Below are 25878 nucleotides of genomic sequence, written 5' to 3' on the forward strand. Positions count from 1 at the left end.
GCAGTTGGGCTGTACAGTGTCTGTGCTCCGCCTCCCTGAAACTGGTGTCGCTAATTTGCAAAAGCCACAGTAAGATGGGAGACTTTGCAGAGGCTGCAGTTTTGATACCCATATGGAACTCCCCATGTTGCTTACTCTAACACTGTTTAATGTGTCAGAAGGCCTCAGTGAAATATTTACCTAGAATGTCACCTTCCGGGCTTAGAAATAGTTGAGCAGATTTTAATAAAACCCATGACCTGTCTGCCTCACACTGTTGTTATTACTTTTATCTTCGTTTACTTTGGAGCTAGGACATGGGAGAAGCTATTCTGTTGACTTAGGATCGAGGAAGCTACTAAAAAGTTGAAATAACCAGTGACAAAATCAAGCTTTCTAACCTCTTTGGAAAGGAACTATTAACCAGGGAGAGAAATTTTTCCTTTAAGCTCTATGTTTAAAGCGATCAGAGCTCAGAGGCTTGATGCTGTTCGAACAGGCTGCCGTATCTGCTGTCTCTGGAGTTGGAAGAGGACTGTTTAGATCACACAGACCTGTTCCGAAGTGAAATCCCATCAGAGAGTGTAAAAGACACAAGGGTTGAGGTAACCCTTACACATACCTCTTCTTGTGGCTCTAGTCTACTAGTGAGTGCACAGCAGTGGAATGGCTGGCCTCCTTCCTTGGCCTCTTTTGTACTTTGTCCTTCCGAGGACGTCTGGGTAAACTGGGCAATGTTCTTTGCACTTTCAGCAGTGTGCTTTGCACTGTGGACTGTTGGCTCTATGTGAGCCACAAGCCAACTTAAAGCTTGGCAGTGGTGAGACAATTTTCTATGTTGTCCCAGTACACTCTCTTAACTCCTTTGGCTATTTATTTGTATGCAATTCTTTGAGAAGGCTTGTCCTGAAAAAAAGTTGAAAACGTGATTGTGGTGGTTGAGGTAAAGCTCTCTTGAGTTTCTAAGACCAGTGTTGTGAAACTCAGCATTTCTGATAAGAATAAAAACATTTAAAGGAGGAGATAGGAGCATTAACAAATGTCAGCCATAGGCAGCAGGTGGTGTTTGCAGTCCCTCAGATTTTATGGTATTACTTTATTATACTTGGTACAAGATTGAGAAAATAAGATAACCAATTTAAAAACCAAGTGCATTCTGGAAACCCAGATCTAGCACTGAGGTGTTCAGAACCTCATGTAAGTACTTGGGGGTTATTTTTATAGAGCCATATGCAAATGATTTTTTTTTTTCTGCTAGTGTGCTGACATCAGTTTCATGCATTGTTTGTTCATTTATTAACAGCCCTTTTTTTTCCTCCCTCCCACCCAGCTTCTTCCCGCCATTTGCATCTGCATTGGAATAGTGGCTGTTTTAATCATTGCAGGAGTTAAACTGACCTCCCACAAACATGGCAGATGAGGACCTTATTTTTCGTATGGAAGGAATTGATAATGCTAGATCAGCTACAGTGAACTCTGGAAATTATCTTGATGCTGACAGTGATGATGAAGACAATTATTTTATTTGTCCAATAACTGATGATCCAGTTTCTAACAAGTCTGCTAGTATCAAAGTTGACAATTATTACAGCAACTTAGCAAAAACTGAACAGTACAGTTCAAGCTCTTCTCCTAGAAACTCTTTTAGCTTTAAGGTAAGTATTGGCTCCAGCCTTCAATGAGGTTTTGGTTTTACTTAGTTGGCATGAGAAATTCTCTAACTGTTTCATCTCTTATAACTAACACTTTTCAATTAAAAAATACATCTGTTTTTTCCAGACCTGCAGTTAATTCCAGTAGTCTGACACTGCCATTGAATTGCTTACTGTCCCTTTAGTTCAGTGGGAGATCTTCATCTACAGAGGCAACAGATTTCAGACAAACAATTCACTGCCAGTATGGTCAAACCATTAAGAAAGCAATACACTGATCAGGAAATATAAAAGATGTGTTGTAAACTAAATTGGGGTCTGGCAGAAGATATCTTATTATGGATTTTGCCAAGCAGTTACCAATCCATAATATTTTTATTTGGACAAATAATATTGTAAATGATAAAACTGTAATGAGAGGTTTTCAGGTTATAGTTCCTTCTTAGGGGAGCTTTTAACATGTTGACTCTCGTGCTTGGGCATGACGTGTCACACTGGAAGTGGTGCCTGACAGTGTACTCAAGTGGTATCTGACCTTTTTAAAATGAACAGCGATCACAGCATTGCAGAGAGGTCAGAGGGGCTGTAGTTGGTGCTTCCTTGGCAGTGTGTCCTCTTCCACTCGGCTCCCTTTGCACAGGTCAGGCCAGGCAAGGGGAGGCAAATCCACAGGCAGTGGAGCCTCAAGAGCACAAGTGACATTCACTCCATAGGTTAGACACCAGATGTGCACCATTTGTGGTAAACTGGCATGTCTCTTAGATTTTTTGTCTAGTCTAAGGTTTAATGTGTTTTATTAACACATTTATTGTTATAAATATTAACATATTATTTATTTAATAGATACTCTAAACTCTTGGTTATGCCTAATGCATGTTTTATTCCTGGAGAGATACCAGAGGATTTATTTCAGTCAGCTAACATTTTTAGTAACACATTAAAAGTGAAACTGTCTTGTCTGCAGTAAGATTTTTATCAAGGCCAGTTAGTAGAAACATTAGAAGGTGCATATTCCTAAGGAAGGTGAAGAGTAAAAGTTTAGTATAGACAAGGGGACAGATTTTAGTGTATGTTATGCTAAGCAAGTTAAGACCTGAAAGAAGCTTAGTCTTCATTTGTGTGTACATTTTAGCATGTACTAAACACTTGCCTCTGGGTTTGCAGTGTGAGTTCTGAGTCATGTGGCCTGAGATGAAACTGCAAGTATTTCCTCCTGCCATGTGCCCATGCTTTGGGCTCCACAATGTCTAGTTTGGCATTTTAGTTTCGGTCACAGCTAGAATGTATTGGGTTAAGATGTAGAGCAAGCAAGTCTCCACTGCTGCTTAAGCTGCAGAAATGGTGCCTTCTACCATAGAGTGAAGCAGCCAGCCAGGACTGATAACATCTTAACCCACCACAGCCTCCTCTGATCAGACTCCACCTCTCAAACCCCAGAGCTAATGGCAATGTGGGCCACTGATAATGAAATGCAGAGACAGATAGAAGTGTTAATAGAACTCTCTGCCTTTAAACAGGACTGAGCAATGTTTAATTAGCTAGTTAATAGGCAAGACTCTTCTAATGGATATTTTTCCAATTTAAAAAATTTGCCAGCTTACCTTAAAAGGTTTGTTCACAGATGTTCTAAGAGTGAATTTAAATTAGGAATATAAATTGCGGAGTGTCTTTTAAACGGATTTATTTTTTTTCTAGATTAACAAAGAGAACAGAGACTCTTTGTCAATCATTTGTCTTATGACCTGTATTTTCCTACTTTTATGTTTCTCATGCATCCTTTAGAATGACACACAGCGTCGTTGTAAGCACGGCTCTGTGGTTGACCATAGTCGGGTAGGTTAAAAAGAAAATGTGATCACCATATCTAACATGCATTAAGGTTTTTTTGGTTCTGTTTTGTTTTTTCCCTATTATGGCCTTTTTTAATTCATTATTTTATTGTCTGGGAAAACTGCTTGGCTCAGCCCATAGAAGTCATTAAGTCAAAACTAAAATAGATATCTGTTAAACGAAATAATACCCATCTTCTGTTCTCTACCCTGGAATATCACTTTTTTTTAAAGTGCATTTCTGTAGTTGTTTCTTCACAGTATTACCTACTGTGGACAAGAGTGGAGTGGATGCCAGACACCTACTTAGTCTGTATGGCAGACATACGCCTACAGCAGGAGAAAAACTACACTGTTAGCACCATTTCCATGAAGTCCAGCTTCTGTTAGTTTGAAGATTAGAATACAGGTTTTGTACAAAGCACCTCATAAGATCAAGCACAAGCAATTAATTTATTGAAATCACTACCTAGCATGGGCACAAATCACCTTTTGGAGAGGGAACTCGAGAATGATTTGATGTAGATAACTGACCAGGCAATTCTCTGTGTTTCTTTATCTCCCTGGTTTTTTTCATACATACCCAAGTATGGACGTTCCCAGGTCCGTATAAATGTGTATCATCGCATGATCTGAAGCAACTTCATTTTGTTATGAAACATGTGGGAAATCCATCTCAGCATGTCTTTTAAACTTGTTTTATTTAGTGTAGCATTGGGTTCATTTTGTGGTTTTATTGTGAGAAAGGGGAGCATTGAAATTGTTTGCAAGGTATGCACATTTGCAGCTGAAATAAAAATAAATGTGAACAATTTAAAAGCTCAGCTGCTTTAAAAGCTTCCTTGATGTCATTGTTGACACCAATTTATATTGTATTTTTTTAACAAAATTTTTGACTGAGATTTAAATTCCCAAGGAAAAAAAAAACAGTATTTTGGAAGTTACTGTTTCTGCATACTTGAAATTCAGTAAGAGAGGGAGTAACAAAACCTCAGAGCTCAGTATTTCTTTACTGGCAGGGATGCAAAGTGGCATTTTTTCCTGCTCACCTTGCAGAAGGCCTTTGGCACATCAAAGGATCATATCTCCAGTTTTCTTGGAACAGTACAATGTAGAAGGAGGGAGATTAAAATGTTGAGAGACAAGCATCCAAATTGGCTGGTACAGAAAGACTGTTTATATTCCAGAAAACTCCTTTGATTTTTTTTCTCTTAACTTGGTGGATATTGAAATAGCTACTTGTCTGGAATTGTTATAATAATCCATTTTTACAACATTCTAATTTCTTCTTTCTTATGCTGAGCACAATTTGGGGGCCTTGGGCTTTATAGAACTTTTTTCCTTCCTCTGTACTGCTCCATCACTAATGGACATTTTATGCTTAAACTGCCAGCATATGCTGGTAGTTACAAAAAGTTAAAAATCTGTAAAAATTAATATAATCTAAATGTGATTTATCACTATTTGCAACATATGTTAGAGATATTTGCAAATGACAGCAGGTTTTGCAAATTATATTTGGTATATAGTAGACCAGATTCTGTCCTCAGTAACTCTATGGCAGTGCATACTGTACTGAAAGATGATGCTTTATATTTCTGAACTGTGTTTCATTATACTTGAAGCTCTAAAATGTCAGAGTGGTCCCACGTACCCCTTGGTCCCTGCTCTGAATAGTGCTTGGGGGGGTTGTGTAGTTGCACATCTTTGTAGCATTGGAATCTGGATGCGCTCTAGAAAATGCTGCTGTTGTGAGTTGCTGCTGACTTATAAATAACCTGCCAGTTTGTAACTTCTTCAGGAAACCTGGAAACATGCTATTCAGAAAGCTAAGCACATGCCTGATCCGTGGGCAGAATTTCATCTTGAGGATTTTGAGACGGAACATGCCACTCGTTACAGGTCTGTGGGTCTTTCTGCTTTTAATGCTGACATTAAACAGAATGTGCTGGTTGATCCAAGGGTTCTGTTTGTATAGTGCAGAATATGTGTAATTACATGGCTGAAGAACACCCAAACTGAGTATGTCTTAACTGAATCTCCCAGGAATATGTAAATACTGCACATCACCAAAAAGTAAACCTTTCAGCAAACCAGTGTCACAGTCTTTCTTTCCCACCTAAGTAGTATCTATGAGTTTCACCATGTGGACAGGAAACAAGGCTGAAAAGTATTTTCTAGTTGATTTATTAATGCTGTAAATTTAATCTAATAAGGAAATGAATCCCAATAAAAAGACAGCATACTTAGTTTAAATAGTTTAGAAAAAAAAAGCAGCATAACACTCTGTGCCTTTCCCAAAATAGCAGTTTCAGTGTTGCCTGTCCATGCAGTATTGCTGCATGTGGCTGGAATTTAAATCCTTATAAAGCCCAGAATAGCTCAGCATGATGTACGTGCTGAAACTGAGTTTGGCCCTTAAACTATTTTCAGTGCTTTAGTACAGGCTTTGCCAAAACGTTTACCCTACTGACATGGGTTTCTGGGTGGAAGGGGTAGGAGTTAGAGGCCAGTTAATTACACTTAGCATCAGTGTTGAGGGAGGCCTCCCTTTCAATCACATAACTCTCTTCTTCCCCATAGACTGCATCTGTCCCTGGTCAGCCACACAGTCCTGAAATAGTTTGCATATTTTAAAATACCAATACAAACTGAAATAAGTTTGCATATTTAAAAATACCAATAAGTGATAAAATTGGTTTAGGGCTACTCGAATACCCTGTTAAAATAAGACGGCTCTGACATTCCTATTTTCATCTCTTTTGCCTTCTGCAAACCAGGATGAACAGAAAATACAAGGGGGTATATGGAATGTCTGCATGCATGAAGTAATTGGTGCAGGTCAGGGGAATCAAGCTGGAAACAGTCATGTGTTGGTGACTCAACCACTGTGGTTTTCAGTTTGGCTTTCACTGTGTTGGGAGTTAAGGGGGTGGGGAGAAACCACAGTCGTACTATTTCTATTATCATAGGATTGGGCAGAGACTTGGTCCTCCCTTGGTGCAGTGTTTGACAGTTCTTGGCCCTGCTGCTTTTCACAGTCACAGCTGGTGCTGCATTTTGCTCTCATCCTCCACAGCCCTGCAGCATATTCTGAGCCAGAACCAGTTTTAAGTAAGCTCAGGGTTGGGGGAGACCACCAGTCTAGTGTGTAGGGCTTGGTAAGGCTCTTTCTGCCCCCATTGTACTGCCTAGCCATCAGAGAGATCTAATGTCAAAGCAGGTAAAGCCTAATTTGTAGTGTTGCCAAAGATCAGCTTCTGTAGTGGAATCTGTTCATTGTCAGTAGGATTCAGTGTCTCATCAAATTGCTATACATATTTCTTGTTTCCCACCCAAAGTAAGGAGAGCAGAAGTGTGGTTGGACGACCAGAAGTTTTCGTGTGGAAGTGGCAGTAGTACCTTTTAGCAGTCAGCTAGAGATAAGGATAGTCTTGGGGGACGGGGGATTTGGGTTCCCTCTGCATTTTTCTAAGAGGTACATCTCCTGATTTTGCAGGTACAATGCAGTTACTGGAGACTGGGTTGAAGATGAAGTCCTCATCAAGATGGCTTCACAAGTAAGATCACACTGTCCTTCATGTTTGTTGGAAGCCAGATTAGACATTTCCTTCCTGCTACTGAATAGTGGCAGCAAGATGTTTTATTCATATAGAAGTTTTAAAGTCTCAATGTCATTCTTTTCTGCTACCTCTCTTTTTTTCTCGGCTCATTCATTATGTTTTGGGGTCCCAACAGCCTTTTTTCCCCAGGGTAGGGTAGAAGTCAGCCCTTCCCCATCAGCAATATGAGGCATTTGTTCCTTTCCCAATGATCTCCCTCCCATATCCTGCTGGCCTCATCTCCCTGCCTGGCAATAGTCCTGCTATTTTATGTGCTTCTAAATAATTTCTGCTCATAGGATGAAAACAGACTGACAGCTACAGTTGCTTCACAGTTAAATCATGGGGTTGGTGGTGTGTTGGAGTTGCCCTGCTCTGTGCTACTGACATAGTATCTGGCATGTGGGGAGGTGATGCTCTGTTTGGCACATCCTGTATGGAAGCCTAAATGCAGAGAGCATGAGGTCTGCAAAGCCATCTTCTCTAGGCAGACACAACACAGCTGACTCCAAACTGGAAAGAATTTAAATAGCTTCTTTAAAAGAGTATCATGTCTGCTTCATGGGATATTGAAGGGCAGGGGGGGTGGGGGGGTGGCTTATTCCCAATGTCTTTTTCCCCAGATTCCTACTTAGACTGCCAGTGGTTTTCACTTTTCTTTGAGGAGACAGAAATTGTATAGAGCCTGTTTGAGAACTGCTTTCTGCAGGTTATGAAGGGGGAAGACATGGTTGTGTCTCGTACTGGTTAGAAATTAACTTTGTGGAAATGGCAATACTGGGGTTTTGTTTTTTCTTTTTCCCTAGCCTTTTGGTCGTGGAGCAATGCGAGAGTGTTTCAGAACGTAAGTATCTTCTGGCTTTATCTTTGTTGGCCTCCATGCAATATTTTCTTCTGTGGTGACTGGAATTTCACTTAGATGTGGTGGAAATTGTGCAAAGTTCAGCTCCCCATTAGCTCCCTGCTGTGCCTTTCTAAAAGGCATAGCTGAGGAGTTTATTCCTATTTGTGTGCTCCAGCTGCAGCACAGGGACTGGGTTTCAGAAAGCAGAACATTCTCTTAAGGAAGCACAAACAAGTGTGATGCAGGCATCCAGTGAGCTTGCTTTGGAAAGCCAAGTCATTGCCTGTACTGGAACTGCAGTGGAATGGGTAACGTGCAGTCATGTCCAGTTCCAGCAAGTATATTCAGCCTATCAATTAGCAATTCATAAATATATGCTATTTCCACCATCTGTTGGAGGCAAAATACTCATAAAAGTACAGATGCAGCTACTTTCCATGTTCCTGGTGTGCTGAAATATATTTGAATTTGTTATGAGGCTGTAGATGTCTGAAGCCTGAGGGCCAACTCGAGGCCTATAGTTAGGTAGAGAAAAGGGGAAAGAACAGTAGGATGGTGCAATCTCAACTCAGAAAACCTCTCTCACTTTAGAAGGTTGTCATCCCAGAGTTTACTTCAGATCATGTGTACCAGAATAATCCTGTTCGGAGTAAGGCAGAGCTTGAATACTAAATTACTCTTTTCAGAAGCGTAAAGTGTGGGGGAAGACAGAGGAGGAACTTTCTTCCCTCAGAGAGTGTTAGCAGATACGGTTGCAGGCATCAGTATCTAGCTATTACAAATCAGTTCATGCTAGACAAGTACCCCGCCCTTTCCAGGCTTTGGAAATTAATGTTTCCTGGAAAATCTGCATGTGCGTGTTTAAGGCCGCTCCCCATCTTTCCAACTGCACAATCCAGAGAAATTGCATTTCACATCTAGTTTCACTCTGGAAAGAGAGAAACTCCTGAATGATGAAATGTGATTTTTTTGAACTTGAGGGAAAGGGGTGAAAAGTAACCCCTTAGTCCTCCAGTTTGGCATTGTTTCAGTATTAGCTTGTGTTGGTGGCTCTGTTCTTGCAAAGCCGGACAGAGAGCAGTGAATGAAGCTTAGAACTAACAAACCTTAACCTGCTGACACTGCTTTTAGCTCTTGTTTCTGAATGACCAAATTCCCCTTTACAGAATATCTTTAGTAGTGCCATACACAAAAATCTATCTTTGCAGCTTTGCCTTAACCTCATACAAAGAAAATATAACTTGTATGTCAGCTTCCTACTTGTGGATTTTCCATAACTCTCAGTGGTGCACTGATGCTTCCCATCTGGAGCGGTCTCTTTAGATTTTTGCAACTCTGCAAGTCTTTAGTCATTACAGTGAAAGCATTAGCCGCACTTGGCTCAGTGAACTTCACAGAATGTTGGCTTTGGAAGAGCACATGAGCTGGCTTGTTTTATGCAGAGATTTCTTCAGAGAACTGGAAGGGTTTCGAATTCTGGCCAAAATTCTTATCTCGCTTGCTTGTTCCTTCTTTCAGAGGCTATATTACAGCGACTGTCTGCCTGTCTCTGCAGGAGGACAGACAATCTGGAGCTGCTTTGCCTTTAGAGTCCCTGTACTTCTACCTCTGCACCAAGACCTTGGAAGGGAGAGAGGAAAGGAAGGAGGAGGAGGGCTGAGACTTTGAGTGCTGCTACTAGCTTCTCAGAATGTGCAGTTTGCCATGGGACCAGGAAAGGCTCAAAGAACCATTGTTACTGAGCAGAATATGAGAACTGCTCAGTAGCCAGCTGTGCCTTACTTCGGACCCTTCTCTTCGTACTCCTCCTCCCCCTTCAGACTGGCTTGGCATTGCTGGGGTCTCTAGCTATACCACTGCTGCCACAGTAGAGGCTTTTTGTACCCTTTTGCCATCTTCTCTGTTGAATTATGGTTTTGGGGGGTGGAGGAGAAGTACTTTCCCTCTTGTGTCCCATATAAATAGATGAGGTTGCTCCAGGAAAGAAGACACTGTCTGCTTTGAAATTCTTGGAAACAGTGTGGGGTTTTTACCCATTTAGCTTGAATATTGGCATCTTCTGCAACCACTGGATACCTGCATAATCCTTTTATTGGCAACCAGCAAGTTCTCTGTTGTCAAAGTCCTAAAATCCTCCTTTTTTCTTTTTCCCCCACTCTTGAGAGATGTGTGGAGTAAAGATTTGTGCATCAACAGAATTTAAAAGCTGCCATCATAAGATCTGTCATGTGGAGTTTTCCTTCTGGGGTCATGGGGGATATTAAGTAGTCACCCCTGTGTGTTGAGAAGGAAGCAGTTTATTCTTATCATGAGGAGCGTTTTCTATCTTCAGTTCATGTTTGAAAGGACACTCCCTGTTAATCACTGCAGAAAATAATTGTTGATATTAGAACAGGGTGTTGAAGTGGCACCAACCCTTCATGCTCTGGGTTTGAGGGAAGTGGGGAGTGAAAAGAAATGAGGAAGGGAGGAAGTTCAGAGCAGAAGTAGCTGCAGTCAAACCCAGCAGGCATTTTAGCACACCCTAGGCACCATTCATACAGGATGTTTTTCCCTTGCCCTCTACCTGTGCTTCACTTTTCAGCTTGTATAGCTGGTAATTGACTGAGGGTAATGCTGCTCTCAGGACCTGGCTCTGTCCATGTAGCAAAGACATGGGGAAGATTGAATTCAAATTCTTGGCTTTCCTTTGATCAGTGATTGATTCCTCCTTCAGGAAAAAGTTGTCCAACTTCTTACACACGCAGAACTGGAAAGGTGCCTATAACTATGTTGCCAAGCAATACATAGAGAGTGTGGGCAGGGATGTGTATTTTGAGGATGTCCGACTTCAGATGGAAGCAAAACTCTGGGGAGAAGAGTACAACCGGCACAAGCCACCGAAACAGGTACATTCAAAGATCTTGCTAAGTGAAAATGCAGTCTTGTTCTCAGATTAGTTTTCAAATTTAGAGGGGATTACTTGTTCAGATTCCATTAAATTTCATTTCTTAGATAGATTCTTCTGCCCTACTGTGTTTTCCATTAAATGATAGCTGATTTTTAATGAAGTAAATGCAGAAATTGCTTTATATTGCCAGAATTAGGGGCTGTGTGTTTGTGAATATCTGACTGTTCTCAGCTGTTGACTGAAGACCAAACTGAAATGGTGTTTGTATTGCTCTTTTTGATATTTGCCCAGCTGCTTTTGAGATAACCAAAGATATTACAGAATTTATTGCCATCAGGAAGTCTCAGCAAGCAGTTAACTGTTAGTGCTCCAGGAAGGTAGATGTTTAAATCTAGTACACCTATCTAAACACCTGACTAGCATTGAATTTTAAGAAGAGCTGGAAACCTGAATAACTTTACAAAGCTATTAAAATAAAACTTTTGAGGAGTGGTTCAAGAATTTTCAAAAAAATGAGGATACTGTGGCTTTGTTTTCTTTGGAGTTTCAGTGACAATACTGGCACACTGTGTTAAGTGCAAAGTGTTAAGATGTATGAAACTCTCAGGGGGGTGGAATGTCAGACTGGGCTCAGGGCATCAAGAGAAGTTCCCATCCTCTGTGCTAGGGATGTGCATAAACACACATAGGATTCAGGCAGAGATGGCTGTACTGCTTTGCTGGCTGTATTTCTGGTTCAGGGGTCCATGCTAAACATTTTGTACAGCCAACATAGCTTTTTGCTTTTCCGCGCTGGTAAGTTGGATAGCTGCTGGTCAAAGCAGGCCATTGCATCCTCGGCAAAAACACATCCAGCAGCAACCAGTTTGTTAAGAGACGAGAAACTCAAGCGCAAGGATGAAGGACTGCAGCTGTAGTTCACTCACAGAGAGTAGCTCCTCTTTGTCAAGTATGTCCATGGTATGTATCAGTGAAGCTGCCAAGTCCCTTTCATCTGCAAGGGGTACTGAATGCCTCAGTGTAACTGTGACTTCAAATGGGTGGAGGAGGAAGCTTGCAGGAAGGGTGCTGCACACGCACTGTGGTGTCATAGTTCCTGCTCTTGGCTCTACTACAGACTGTGTGTGACATGTGACAAGACGCTTGGGTCAAGAAGCATGCCTCAGTGTAGGGGTCTTAACAATTTAATAGCCAAAATGAGTGCTTCTGAATATGTGGACCACTGTCTCCCACGTGAGGTTAGTTAATAACTACCTCACAACAGCAAAGTGAGGTACATAATGAAGTGCACAGAGAAGAATCTAAAAGTTATAAATGTCGTATGGGGGGAGACATAAGCAAAGTGAGAGTTGTGATGGTTTCTCCTTTAGGAGTGTGTCTGGGACAGAGGGAGGAGGTGAGGCAGGATACAGAAATATCTGACTGGTAGAAGTCTTCAGTCCTTCTCTGAAGAGACATTTCTTCAAGTTGTCCAGTAGTTACTGTATGTTTTGCTCTCTGGGTATAGACTCTTTGCAGTGTTCTCTTGAGGTACCCACAAAAATAAAATAGAAAGCAAACACTAAGAATTTTTCAGAGGGATTTGTTGCAGAAGTGAGCTGTTCTGAAGTGATGGCTTTTAATTGATGGAATTCTTCCAGTAACCTAAGAAGCATGTGACTCTTCCCCCACCCCCTTGTTAAACAGACAGATCTTTGCAATTGTTCAGCTTCTTTCACTGGAAAAGTTTTCACAGCTGGAGGATTCACACATACTTTGATCTGAAGACAGTATTCTGTTAGTCATTGTTTATCTTCTCTCCCTCCCCAGGTGGATATAGTACAGACCTGTATTATCGAAATGAAGAACAGACCTGGAAAGCCCCTCTTTCATCTGGAACATTACATTGAGGGCAAATACATCAAATACAACTCAAATTCTGGATTTGTGCGAGACGACAACATTCGTCTTACTCCGCAAGTGAGGCTTTGTTTAATGCTTTCCATGGAGTCTGCTGCAGGGAATTTCTTGGCTCTACCAAGAGGTCTTGCATTACTGCCAAGAAAGGAAACTGCAGGCTTTTCACTACAATGCCAAATTAATTTCTCTTTTTGCAATACGTCTGCCCCTTATTTGAGGCCGCTCCTCCAAGTGCTGAGTGCTGCTTTATTGCATTTCAGAGTCTGTTGATTTTAGCTGAGTTGAACATGGTTATACAAGGCATTGGCATATTTCAAACTCTCATGTACTATCTGCTAAACAGTCTTCTGGTGCCTCATGTAATATACAAAAGGAGGTGGCAGATACTCAACTCGTGTAACTAAACACCTAGTTCATTTGCATGTAAGAATCTGGGTTTTTTCAGCTACAGCCTCTGAATAGGTGAATCTGAGATTCTGTATGGAAATACAAGTCCCAATTTCAAGTGATTCTTGGATGTCATAAAAGAACTTCACAGTAACTGCCAAAAAACGCAAAGTGATCCATGTAGCAAATGAGTGTTTTACTGGGGATTTAGGGTGTGGTTCTTTTAATTTTTTCCCCCTATTTTTAATATATTTGTTATGATGCTTAATGTAAGCAGAGGGTTTATGTTCTGGGCTGTCTTTTGTACACTGAATCACTGCTATACTTTCACAGGTTGGGAACAAAATGTTCTGTGAGATTTGCTGCAGTTAAAATGTTTGTCTGTCACCACCATTCGTTTCCCCCAGGCCTGGCAGTGCTTTTTTGGAGGTCTTCCCAGAAGATTCCTGATGTCTCAACTTCATGCCAGAGAGAAGGGCTTTTTATACCTGATTCTTGAAACGCTGCCTTTAAAGAGTACAAATATGCGTTTCATTATCTGATACACAAACGTAGAGCCAGATCAGCTGTTCAGGGGACCTCCCAGACAGCATAGTAGGGGAAGGAGAATTTGTGGAGATGCTCACTTTTTTTTTTTCTTTTTTTTCCAAAAATGTGGCAAAGCCTTGCCTGTTGACAGAAGGAAGCAGTATCCCAGTGCTGTACAGCTTGGAGATCCACAGGCACAGCCAGGATGTTTATGCAGAAGTTATTCTCACTGGCTTCAGAGCCCACTGTTGTTCCCTCTGCCAGGCAGCTCCCCACTTCTTAAGGTGAAGACTGTAGTGGAAAACAAAATCTCCAGAACAGGGGGAAGGAGTAAAGCAGTCTCCTCTCCCCTGTGTGTTCCCCCTGCTTTTTTTAGTAGCTGCTTTTCGCCCTTTTAGCCCATCTCTGAGTGGGGTCAGGTTGGAGAAGCAATCTACTACATGCTTTTAGTGTCTCATTGCTTTCATCATGTTTATACCAGTTATATTTCACCAATAGGGTTATCAGACCATTTCTTTATAAGAGGTGAATATGTGTTGCTGTTTTCAGTAGATCAAGAGAGAGTTTTCTCAGACATCTTCTATGGTTCTTCTCAGGCCTTTAGCCACTTCACCTTTGAGCGCTCAGGACACCAACTCATTGTTGTCGATATCCAGGGAGTTGGAGATCTTTACACGGACCCTCAGATCCATACAGAGAATGGTACAGATTTTGGAGATGGCAATCTAGGTACAATCAATGATTCTGTTTCACATACTAATGGGTGATTATTTTCTCTTCCCAGCTGTTTGTTGAGTAGCTGTTACATGGCTGAGTGAGCAGGCATGTTTCTGAGGGTCTTGCAAACAGCTGGGGATGTTCTATTGCAATGAGTCCCTGAACAGGGCTGCTGTCACACAAGGGCAGTCTTGAGAGCTGATTGTGGCTCATGTCTCCTGGCCTACTCTTAAATCAAGCAAGTAATGAAATTAAGTAGCTCCCTACAATGTGAAAGCAATAATCATGGCCTTTAATTTCCTTGTCACATTGCAGGAATGGATCCAGCTGAATGTGGAGAGATAAGCCTTGCATATTTTTAAAGCTCCAAGTGTCCATACATGAAGTTGTTCATAGGGCACAGCAAGTTTTGTAAGCAGGACCAAATTTAGGCATGTTTTGCAGTGATGCAGCCAAAATAATTTATTATTGTATCCTGTGCATATATAGCTTTTGAAGATTTTGCAGAGTTTCTTTCACTCTCTTTGGAGAAAGAAAAGCCCTTACAGGTGTTAAAATAAAATTTAAGTGGGTTGAGCTGTGTGTGCTGCAAAGCATTTTCTCTGTTTCTTTTTCTTCTGACTTTTTAGAAGATGCTTCAGGACTTCTAGCTTTTATTCAGTAAGCTGTCATATAAACTTCGAGTAAACCCTTTCTTCACTTTTTTTTTTTTAATGCTGTAGGTGTTCGAGGTATGGCCTTGTTCTTTCATTCTCATTTCTGCAATAGGATTTGCAAAAGCATGGGTCTTGCACCATTTGATCTTTCATCCAAAGAGAAAGATGCCTTGGATTGTAATAAAAAATTGCTTGTAAGTGCTTGATGAAAAAAGTATAACTAAGCAGTACAGCTGGTTTATTCTACCTTTAAAAGCCCTGTAAATAAAACTGAAATACGCTATTTACATAACAAATAAAACCACCTTAATCGCTAATGTTGCAGTTTCAAATACAGCAGTTTAAAGCTGGTTTACCCATGCTTGTCTCTGAATTAGTGCTGTAGCTTTAATAGTGAACCTTGTAACACAAGTATATTTAGGACCGAGTATATTTTTGAACACTGAAATCTTTAGTATGTTTTGTATCTTACAAAGTTAATTTGGGGAGAAAAAAGAACAGAGCTGCTCCTCTTTAACTGATCTGAGTTTCAACTGATATTAGTGGGAATGGGACTTGTTGAAATGCTTTGAATGAAATTTGATCTTAAACAGAACTCTCTCTGACTGTAACAATGCCAGGACTTGATATTTTGTTGGGGTGTAGAACTTCTCAAAGCAAATAGTTACATATACATATGTGTATTTATACCCCCTCTTTTGTAGGGGACTAATAAACATTCATGTTGGCTTATGGAGCATGCTTAGAATACAGAGAAGCATTATTCATGGGACTTTCTTGTTAATTTGCCAAGGAATCTGCTCAAACAATTCTCCGTGGCACAGAGGAAAAATGTGGCAGCAGCCGGGTGAGAACAATCTCTGGTAGTCGGCCTCCTCTGCTCTTCCGCCTGTCTGAAAACTCCGGAGATGAAAGCATGAGCGATGTAGCATTTGACTCTCTACCCTGCTCTCCTTCCTCAGCAACCCCTCACAGCCAAAAGATGGACATGCTTAGTGAGTGAGCCTCAAACATAAGTTCCTTGGGGGTTCCTGAACAATTGACAGTAACCTGTTTTATTTTATTAGTTTTAAACACAACAGCATGTTGTATTTAGTCAAGAATACTTGTCTCTAGCATTCCTCTTGGAGCAGAAATAAAACTAAAAGTATGTCTATGTAGTTAATTAATGCACAGATGCTTCTGGAAAAAAATGTGGTAAAACTGTGATATCTAGCATGTTATCCTTACAATAAGAAGCAAATACTTTTCTTCCTAGATTGGCCTGTGTTCAATGAAGTAGATAACTTGGTTCACAGAGACTATGATCAGCTTGATAACCAAAGGGTGAGTGTCTTTCTAACAGAAAATGAGACTGCAGTTCTGTAATGAATGTCTTGAAAGGATTGCCTGAAGGCTTTGTTCGGTTAAAGCATGTAAAGGTGCTCTGCTTGCAGTCATTGCTGCAGGTCACTTTACCTGCATACATTTTCTGTTTCTAGTAAAGGAAGAATATTTTATTTTAAAATAGTATTTTATTCCCTCCAGGCATTTTTTTTTCCCCTCCAGAAATGTATCTGGTGTATTTTAACAGATAATTAAAGTGTGTGTTTGTTCCCCTGCCTGCATGTTGTGTCTTTGGCACTAGTGCCAACTGCTGTGGTATGAAAGCTAAACAGAATCCCCATTGATTAGGTCTCTGCAAATACTGGTACTGTGGGATATAAGAGAATCTCACCTGAGGAGACTGCATTAAGTTTGCAAGTAGAATTTTCCAGCACTAGGACCTTAGTACCAGGGGCTGTCAGTTACTGTTTTATATTTTAACTGGCTACCACTGAAGACTATATTAAGTGGATTCTTGGTTTACTAAAGTATGTGAGTCCTTGATTTTTATTTTTTTTTTAATGTATCTAAGAGACAACACAGATTTGGACAGTACCTTCTGGGTCTGTTTTGTCTGTCAGAGGTAGCACAACATACAATCATTTTCATCCAGTGTATCCATCCAGCATATCTCACTAAACCAGCAGAAGGTTTTCTGCGTGGGAAATGTCAAGCTGAGACCCTTACAAAGGGTAGTGCTAATGCTGTGATGTTTTGTTCTTATCTTCTATAGGATTTTGAAAATGGTGGAGATAGTGGATATCCCAGTGAAAAGAGAAGTGAGCTAGAAGATCTGGATCATAGAGAGAGGGTAAGAATCTGACTCTGGGTTTAGCAGAGTTGGGTATGTTCATACTTGAACTGTTTCCATTGAAGAATCTTATTTTTTATCCCTCTTAATCTAGACTTTGTAAACAGAGGAAACAGTTGGAAAGAAATTCCCACATGTTGCAAAATGACTTCTCTTGGGAATGTCAGTGACACTTTCACAGGGAAGAGACTATCTATAACAAGGAGCTTAATTTCAAACATTACATTTGATTGCATATTGTTGTTTGTGGTTTTTTTTAAGAATTCTGTATTGCATTTGAGAAATGTAGCCAGCTTCTTTTCACATAGAATCCATGAATATGATTTACTTTTAGCCTCTTTTACCCTCTGTAATTTCTATGACTATATGGCTTGAGATACCACAGAACTTAATGTTGTCAGTTAATAATATGCAACTTTAGTGTTCCTGTGGGTTAGTTCATTGCTGCTTTAAAATACAAAGAAATGCTTTTTCACCTGAAGATCTTAACTGGATATTTAATTAGAAGATAGGAAAGAAGATACTGCTTCCAAAGATACCAATCCTTCTGTCACCTTTGAAGCAGCAAGGTATTTAGCATGGAATATCCAGTTTACAGGATTGAAACCTTGGGTATGCCATATTCTTCACCATTTCAGTATGTTAACTTTTTATAATTGTGTGATATCACTGAGAGAAGAGGAGGATCCAGCGGAAACTATTTTGGTCATTGTCATTAATTTTGCTGGATAGGAATAGTCTAGAGAAATAACTGACACATGTCAGTTGCTGCAGATTAAATGATGCAAATCTTTACATTAACGTAGGGCCATTCAAACAACAACCGAAGACATGAATCTGATGAAGACAGTTTGGGAAGTTCTGCAAGGGTAAATAAAGCAAAAATGTTAATAGATGATGAGTTTGCCACTTTGGTTGTCGTTTGTTCCATTTGTCTGCCTTCTGACTTCATATCACTAAATCAGATGTCAGTTTTCCTTCCTCTTCAGCTACAGAATATGTTTATTAATATTAGCTTACCATTCTGTGTTGGTTCCTTTTTTTGGTTTGTCTTTATTTTCCTGTTAAAGTAGTAAAGTTATTAACAAATTGTTGCTTCTGTAACTGATCCCTGACGTAAATTAATGATTATGCAAGGGTTTCTCCCTTTAAAAAGATTAACTATAGTTCTATGGATATTTTTTTCTGCCTATCTAGGTTCTATTTCCCTTCTGTGCTTTATTTTTGGAACTGTGTCCCATATGTGGTTGGATGATTTTTTTTAAAACATGCTGTGTTTGAAATATGTGACAGTAGCTCTCTCCACTGTGTATCTGAGCTAGGAGAGACCAGACCTTGTATGTTTTTACAAAATATAGCTTCTGTATTAATTAGTTTCTGTGGCTATAAACTTAAACAAATAACTATTTTGCAAGGAAAGAAATAACAGAGCTTTGACAACAATGAATAATTTAATTAGATACGCTTTTCAGAATTTCCTTGTAACAATTATATGTTGCTGTTACAGGAAATTGAAAGAGCTTTAACAGGCTGAAGTTCTGTGCCAATAACCTTCCCTGTTGTGTTTCCCCTGAGTACCTCCAAAGGCTTTCATTTTGATAGGATTGTTTTGGTCTACTGTTTCCCATCCACCCATTATGTTGATAAGTTGTTTGTTCTTGTTTGTGTTGGACATCCATATGAATAGTATGGAAATTTTAATTTTGGATAGAAATAATAGTATATTCCCTGTTTCAGGTCAGTGTGGACAAATGGAATCTCTACAACTCTTCCAGAGTCCACATCCACAGACCATCCTGTGTTGCTCAAGAAATTCAGAGGCTCAATGCGCTAGAACTTGAAAAGAAAATTGGGAAGTCAGTCCTTGGGAAGGTAGGGTGGGTCTAGTCGTCTTGTTATTTCCAACTGGAAAAAAAATCTTGTATTTATACTTACATAAGGGTGTTGCACTGCATGAATTATGTGTGCAGGTGAAAATAAAGAACATATCTATAGCTTCTATGACCTAATCATATTTTATAAGGGATATCTAAGCTCAGGAATCCATGAATTCCATATGCTTCTGGACTTGCAACATCTGGGCTCCTTTGGGAAGGACCCTGTCAGCTTGTCTGCCTTTCCAGAGGCATCAAAAAGGAGATACAGTGGGATGGAATCGGTATGCCTGACCCACATGCCTTGCAAATAGGCAAGGTTGGGCTTCTGAAAAAGGTAGCATGGACCAACTCTTTTTACTCCAGACTATCCCAGACAATGCAAGTGTGAATTAGGTTGGGGTTTATGTATGGGCTTAAGCCCACACTCAGGACACACCGTGTATAGCTTCCTGAACATCCTGAGTGCCTCAGATGTTCTCAATCCTTTTGGTTTGAGAAGAAACCTGCCTTCCCTTGGAGATGGGAGGAAGAAAATCCCTCAAAATCCCATGGCATGTTTGGAGTGAAATCTTGCCCCCACTGACAATAAAGGCTTCTGTGGTGTGAGGCTTTTAGTCTCGATAACCTTCTTGATTTTATGTGCCTCAGGTTAATTCCTTTCCTGTGAGGGTCTTTGCTGTACGTAAAAGTCTGTGAGCCATGGTCACTGCCATTTGCCCTGTGGACTGGTGTGTTAGGCAGTTGGAGGCTGGGTGCCTTCAACTACAACTTGATTTGAAAGGTCTTCCAGGCTTTGGCAGATGTGCTTCCAACACTCCCCCAAGACCTGGTGCTCTGGTGTGGCAAGCTGCTGGGACACTAGGGCACACTCGTATGGGAAGATGTGGCAGCTACTGTCTTGCTGAATTAGGTCTTTTATCTCTAGTAGTCAAGTTTATAAAGCTATATGTGTCTAAGCTTGCAGAACTGGAGAGGCAGCTACACTGTGTATAATCATTGCTTTTTGGCTGTTTAATCTATTCAGGCACAAGTCAGGCTCCAAGTCTGTGTATTATCAAACTAGTCCTCTGCTCAGTCACAGAGGTACACCATTAGTTTTAATTAAGGAGTCACCTCAGAGAGGTATTTTTGTGCCTAAGAAAAGTTCAGGCACAGGGCCTTTGAAAAATCAGATCTAAATTTGTGTCTCTCTCCTGTGCAATTGTGTTCTAGGTTCATTTGGCCATGGTTCGCTATCATGAAGCTGGGCGTTTCTGTGAGAAAGACAAGGAGTGGGATCAGGAGTCAGCCCTCTTCCACCTGGAGCATGCTGCAGACTGTGGCGAGCTGGAAGCAATCGTTGGGTTAGGACTCATGTGCTCTCAGCTGCCACATCACATTCTTTCTGAGGTCACTCTGGAGGTAAACAAAGATCAAAGAAAATGCCAAAATGCAGAATTGTGGTCCATTGTAAAAGTAACATAAGAATAGCAGGAAATTGAGACAAGACAATAACTATAGTTAGGTGTTCTGTATTCTCTTCAGAGAAAATAGATGACTGTCATTTAGATGACTTGAACTAAACAGCAAAAAATGCAACCTGTTCCTCATTTTGCTAGCAACTTATTGCATACCTTTGTTTTTTGAAGTGATTGTTATTATTCAGCTTGTTAGTTTCTTGTGGCTGGGCCTGTTTCTCAGACATACTAAACACCTGCAGCCATTACAGACTTGGAGAAACTGCATTTAGTGTTAGAGGAAGGAAAAGATGGGTTTACTTAGAACCATGCATTTTAAAGGTTTTGTCTGTTTTACTAGGATACAAAGGAGAACAGAAATAAAGGATTTGAATACTTGCTGAGAGCAGCAGAAGCTGGAGACCGGCCTTCCATGATTCTGGTAGCAAGAGCATATGATACAGGTGTAAATCTTGGTTCAGACAGGTACTGCGCATGACTGAGTAACTCAACTTGGTGGTACCTCAGTGGGTGGGGGGGGGAGAAGCACTTGCTGCATGTCTTTAATTCATATAAAGAGCTGCTATGTCCTAAGTAGTGATAGGTTTTTGATAATGATAGGACAAGGGGTAATGATTTTAAGTTAAAGGAGGGTAGATTTAGATATAAGGAAGAAATTCCTTACTGTGCAGGTGGTGAGGCCCTGGCACAGGTTGCCCAGAGAAGCTGTGGCTGCCCCCTGCCTGGCAGTGTTCAAGGCCAGGTTGGACGGGGCTTTGGGCAGCCTGGGCTGGTGGAAGGTGTCCCTGCCCATGGCAGGGGGGTTGGGACTGGATGGTCTTTAAGGTCCCTTCCAACCCAAACCATTCTACGATTCTATGAAGTAATGCTATGAAGTAGTGTTTGGGAGTTACTTCAGACTTACCTGGGTATGAATAAAAGCAGGGTTTAGGCCATGATAGATCAACACAGAAAGAAAATCTGAGATCATTTCTGCTGGTGGACACCTGCATGTGTGTTGGATCTACCTGCATGTTTGAGTTTAGCCTCCATACTGAGGTTGCCTTATGATAGTCAAGTTTTATTTGCTCTGAAGTTGGGTGATAAAGATCCCTTTGACTTTACTTGGAGTTGCATACTTGAAAATCCTTGTATCAGTGGAAAAAATGAACACAAGAGTTCTTCTGGAGATGTAGTACCCTAAAAATAAGTGAAAAGTATTTACAACTGCCATGTCTCCTCCGTAGTGATTTTTTGAAAGCATTTATTTTTTAAAAAGTGGGGTTGTTTTTCTTATAAAGCTGTGAAATAAGCTGTAGAATGGGAGAAATAGGTGAAATCGTAAAGTGACTATAGACAAGAGGCGGTGAGGTGAACAAAGTATTTGTCGCAGTTGTAGTCATTCCCTGCTCCTCATAATAAAACTAGCAATGGAAATTTCACAGGAAGGTAGTCTCGATGTTGAGAATGTTACTTTTAAGGATGATTTTAACTTTTAAGAAGTTTACCTCAGTAAGTCTCTCAATTTGGCCAAGCTTCTATCTTGATAGGAGGGATAGGAGCAGCATTGTGACTTAAGAACTAGATTGTGATTTGCCAGAAGGCTACACAGTATATTGGTTTAATTATTTTTATTTTAGCACTTCAGGTGAGGTTTTAGAAGTGGACAAATCCTAATTTCCTCAAGTACCATGTCTGGTGATGATAGTGATTTTTCTGCTTTTGTATTGTAGCATGTCTTTGTTACTTACATGAGTTTTCTCTTTTGCACAACAGTGAAATTCTTGGCAATGACGAAATTTAAAATAGCACTAAACTTCTCATTCAGGTGCACTGAGCATTCTCCATATGAAAATCACTGGTTTTAAATTATTTATGAAACAAGACTCTCTGCAACTTCAGATTGTTTCTGATCTGTTATACTCACAAATATAAATGCCAGACCAAAACCATACAACTAGTAATGAAGCTTAGACTGGAGTTCATCAAGACACTTCAGTATAATATTTTCTCCTCTGTAATTACTGCATAAAGTGACCCCAGCCTCATTTTAATATAGTGCCTGATGCTGCAGTGCAGAGTTAGTGAGCCTCCATAAGAACATTTGCTTTCTTGAAGAGTTATCAGGTCTCCAAGAAGCCAGTGCAAAATTGAATTCTGAATCTCCAATGCAAAGTACATTTGTTTCCTGAGGTAAACATCTTCAAAAATTATTTTTAACTTCAGAGTACAGGATTGGAAGGAGGCGCTCTACTGGTACAATGCTGCATTGAACATGACTGACTATGATGAGGGAGGTGAATATGATGGCACTCAGGATGAGCCCCGGTATCTGCTCCTGGCCAGGGAAGCAGAGATGTTAATGGTGGGAGGGTTCCACCTGAATAAGGATCCACAGAGATCAGGTGAGACCTCGTTTCTGTGATCAGTAATCCTGCTTTCCCTCCCTCTTTACCTAGTTGTATAAAATTCTACTGATCTTATGATATTTCTCCAGTTATATACAGTAGCAAGATCTGTAATACATGGGTAATTTTAAGTTATTTTTACAGTGACCCATGTACCCCCAAAATACATGTCCTGCTTCAGCTGTTATAAAACATGCACAGGGTCAGTATTTAGAAGGTTTGTGGATGAAGCTGTAATGATGGTGGGTGATACAAGGCTGGAAAGGGTGAAAGAAGAGATCTTAAGAGATGATGGGGGTAGTGGGCAATGCCAGGTCCAATCCTGTATGCACTGAGTCAACTAGGAAGCAACCTTCACTCCCTGTGAGGCCACTGAACTGCAGGTTGCTGCTTGTATTTTGAGTTACACCCATGACTCCCAGGCCCTACACAACATTGCCTTAGTTGCTGTGTAATCTGCATGTCAGGTGTCTTAAATCTTAGTCATCTTCGGGGATCCTGCAGGCTGGTCATATTTCCAATCCTTCCAAATACATTGAAGAGCCATCAGCAGCCAGTCATAACTTTCAACTTGAAAATCAAAAGCCAGATTTCCAGCTGATGTAACTCTGCTGACAGACACTATTAAAATACACTCATACATCCGACCCTGTAGTTTGACTTCGGTTTCTCTTTTTGTCATTTAATTGCTTCAGGATAAAGAGATGTTTTTTCTTTAATGTGTTAACGTAACTGATACTATTTTCTCCTCTAGGTGAGCTGTACACAGAAGCAGCAGAAGCAGCAATGGAAGCCATGAAAGGCAGACTGGCAAACCAGTACTACCAAAAAGCAGAAGAGGCTTGGGCAATGATGGAAGAATGACACTGCAAATAAGCAGTTCTTGTATATAAATTTTTTTATAGACTCACTGCATTTGCAGCTAAAAAGATATATTTTTATGTGGCATTACCAGTTCTCTTTTCGTATTTTAGTTTTCTAATTTTTTGAGGGGAAAAATACAAATGTAAGTGGTATGTAGGGTGCCATAGCATACTTCTGCTAGTGTTTTAAAGCTGTAATAGACACACTTGACTTTTTCTATTTTTTTAACTGTTAGAACTGAGGGGCCTGTTTGTTTGTTTTGATTTTTTTTTTCACAAAAAATGAAGCTGATGCTTGTTTAGGTTTCACATGTCCTGTTTTTTACACAGCAAACAATCAGTGTGTTTACATTATTTTCTTCTCCCCACATACAGAAAACCATTTTCCTAAATTCTCAGCATTTCTTCATCATTCTTGGTGCATCTCAACAAATTTGCATGTGAATGTAAATATTCAGTTTAAGCATGCAGCTATTTACTTCAGTAACTAGACCTGTCCTATTAGCTGGTGGTGTTGGGCACTTCTCTTATTCTTCTGAAATGAATTCCGGGTGGAATCCTTACAGTTTGGGGAGGAGCAGGGAAGAGGCTTGAGATTGACAGTGAGGATATTCAGGGTGGAATATGTTTTATTCATTGCCAACATTGCTGGCAAAATCACTGATGTTCCTGATGAGGTGAAGCACCCAGCTACCTCTATTATTTTCACATTTTACACCATATAATTACCTAGTTGTATAAAGTTCTACTGATCTTATATTTGTCCAGTGATGTACAGTAGCAAGATCTGTAATATGTGGGTAATTTAAAGTTATTTTTACAGTGACACATCAATTCTCAGTGAAGCAAGATCATATCAGTTAAAATGAGAATACACTTTCCACCATTTCCAGAGAGATGTTTGAAAAGGTTAGAGGATGTTGATTCACCTATTTCTATGTACAGAAAATAATTTATCCAATTTAAATAGCTTTTAAAGTAGTGATTTATCCACAAATGGTTTCAAACACCACTTAAGAGAAAATTGCTGGTTAAATGAAAAAAACAATATTATCCCCAAACATCTGAATTTCTGTGTCCTGTTTGCATAATTCTAACCAGTAATGCGAGGACAAATGAATGGTGGTGGTTGAGTTATCATAGAGCTAAGTTTCTTCCAAATCCAGTATTTTACTCTAAAGCTGACGTGCCATTTATACAAGTACAGAGGCTGCTCCTATTTCTTGGTCATGGTTAACAGTCGTTTTGCAGAAGATTAAGATGGAAGCTTCTGCCTTCTGGGCCTTAGAGTCTCCTAAGGGTGTAAATTGATAATTCAGCCCCTGTGAAGCACTGAATGACCTATAATGCTCACTAGCCTCACTTTAGCCAGGCTTTTAAAAGCTTAAAACTAAGCAAGCTGCTAGATGATGCAGTTGATTTTGTTGGGCCTTCTTGCATTCATAGCCAAGTAATACTAATTTCTTGTCAAATACAGAAACCATTCAAGGAACAGTTCTTCCTTTCCTGTGCGAGTGCCTGTCACCAGGCTCCAAAGTTGTGCTCCCCACTTATTCTCTTTCTGGCAAGTGGATCTTGAATTATTGTTCAAACAGTATCCAAGCATGATGTTAGTAACAACTGCCGCTGTCTGAAAGAGGTGATAGCCTAGTCGTTAAGGAAATGAGATGAGAATGTTTGAATCCTTTCTAGGAGGGAAGGAAAAGTTATTGTTGGATATTGTACTTCTGGGTGGGTACTGTAACCACCAGGCAGTTGTAGCCATGAGTAGCCTTGCAACACATGGCCATGTCTCCTTGCTCTATAATACAGGGGGTGTGGAAAAGTATTGCTTGTGGCCTTTTTATTTCATTTTTTGTTTTGAGAGTGAAAGTGAAGCCCTTCACCCATTAATGGAGGAATGTCTGATTTCTACATCTCAGTCAGGCCTAGGTAGATATTACCTAGGTAATAAATTTTTGGACCCAATATGCTGAAATAGAACCAGAGTTTGTAGGATCCCAAGTCAGATGGATGTTTGAAGTGTCTATCCAGAGTTCTGCTTTAGGTGCCTAAAGCATTTTTTTTGGATGTGGTCTTCTTGCTCTTTCAGTTCTTAGCATTAAAATACCAGCTCTCAATGAAAGGTGAATGTG

At 40.2% G+C, this 25878-nt stretch overlaps 1 protein-coding gene across 3 annotated transcripts; it reads left to right on the plus strand.

Annotated features, from left to right (window-relative positions):
* Nucleotides 1-1284: 1284 nt before the first annotated feature.
* Nucleotides 1285-25878, plus strand: EEF2K (eukaryotic elongation factor 2 kinase). Of its 3 annotated transcripts, XM_026859276.1 has the most exons (18): nt 1285-1634; nt 3414-3464; nt 5262-5362; nt 6960-7020; nt 7869-7906; nt 10623-10794; nt 12606-12755; nt 14207-14339; nt 15050-15177; nt 15777-15978; nt 16242-16309; nt 17082-17159; nt 17966-18028; nt 18897-19031; nt 20249-20437; nt 20834-20958; nt 22699-22877; nt 23635-25878. In XM_026859276.1, the coding sequence occupies exons 1-18, from the start codon at nt 1389-1391 to the stop codon at nt 23742-23744; spliced, it is 2229 nt and encodes a 742-aa protein (XP_026715077.1). In that variant the 5' UTR covers nt 1285-1388; the 3' UTR covers nt 23745-25878. The 3 variants fall into 3 exon arrangements, with proteins under 3 accessions (XP_026715077.1, XP_026715079.1, XP_026715078.1); XM_026859278.1 differs by lacking the exon at nt 17966-18028; XM_026859277.1 differs by lacking the exon at nt 3414-3464.

Source organism: Athene cunicularia (assembly GCF_003259725.1).
Source record: "Athene cunicularia isolate RWA chromosome 14 unlocalized genomic scaffold, athCun1 chr14_part1, whole genome shotgun sequence".
Taxonomy (NCBI): Eukaryota; Metazoa; Chordata; class Aves; order Strigiformes; family Strigidae; genus Athene; species Athene cunicularia.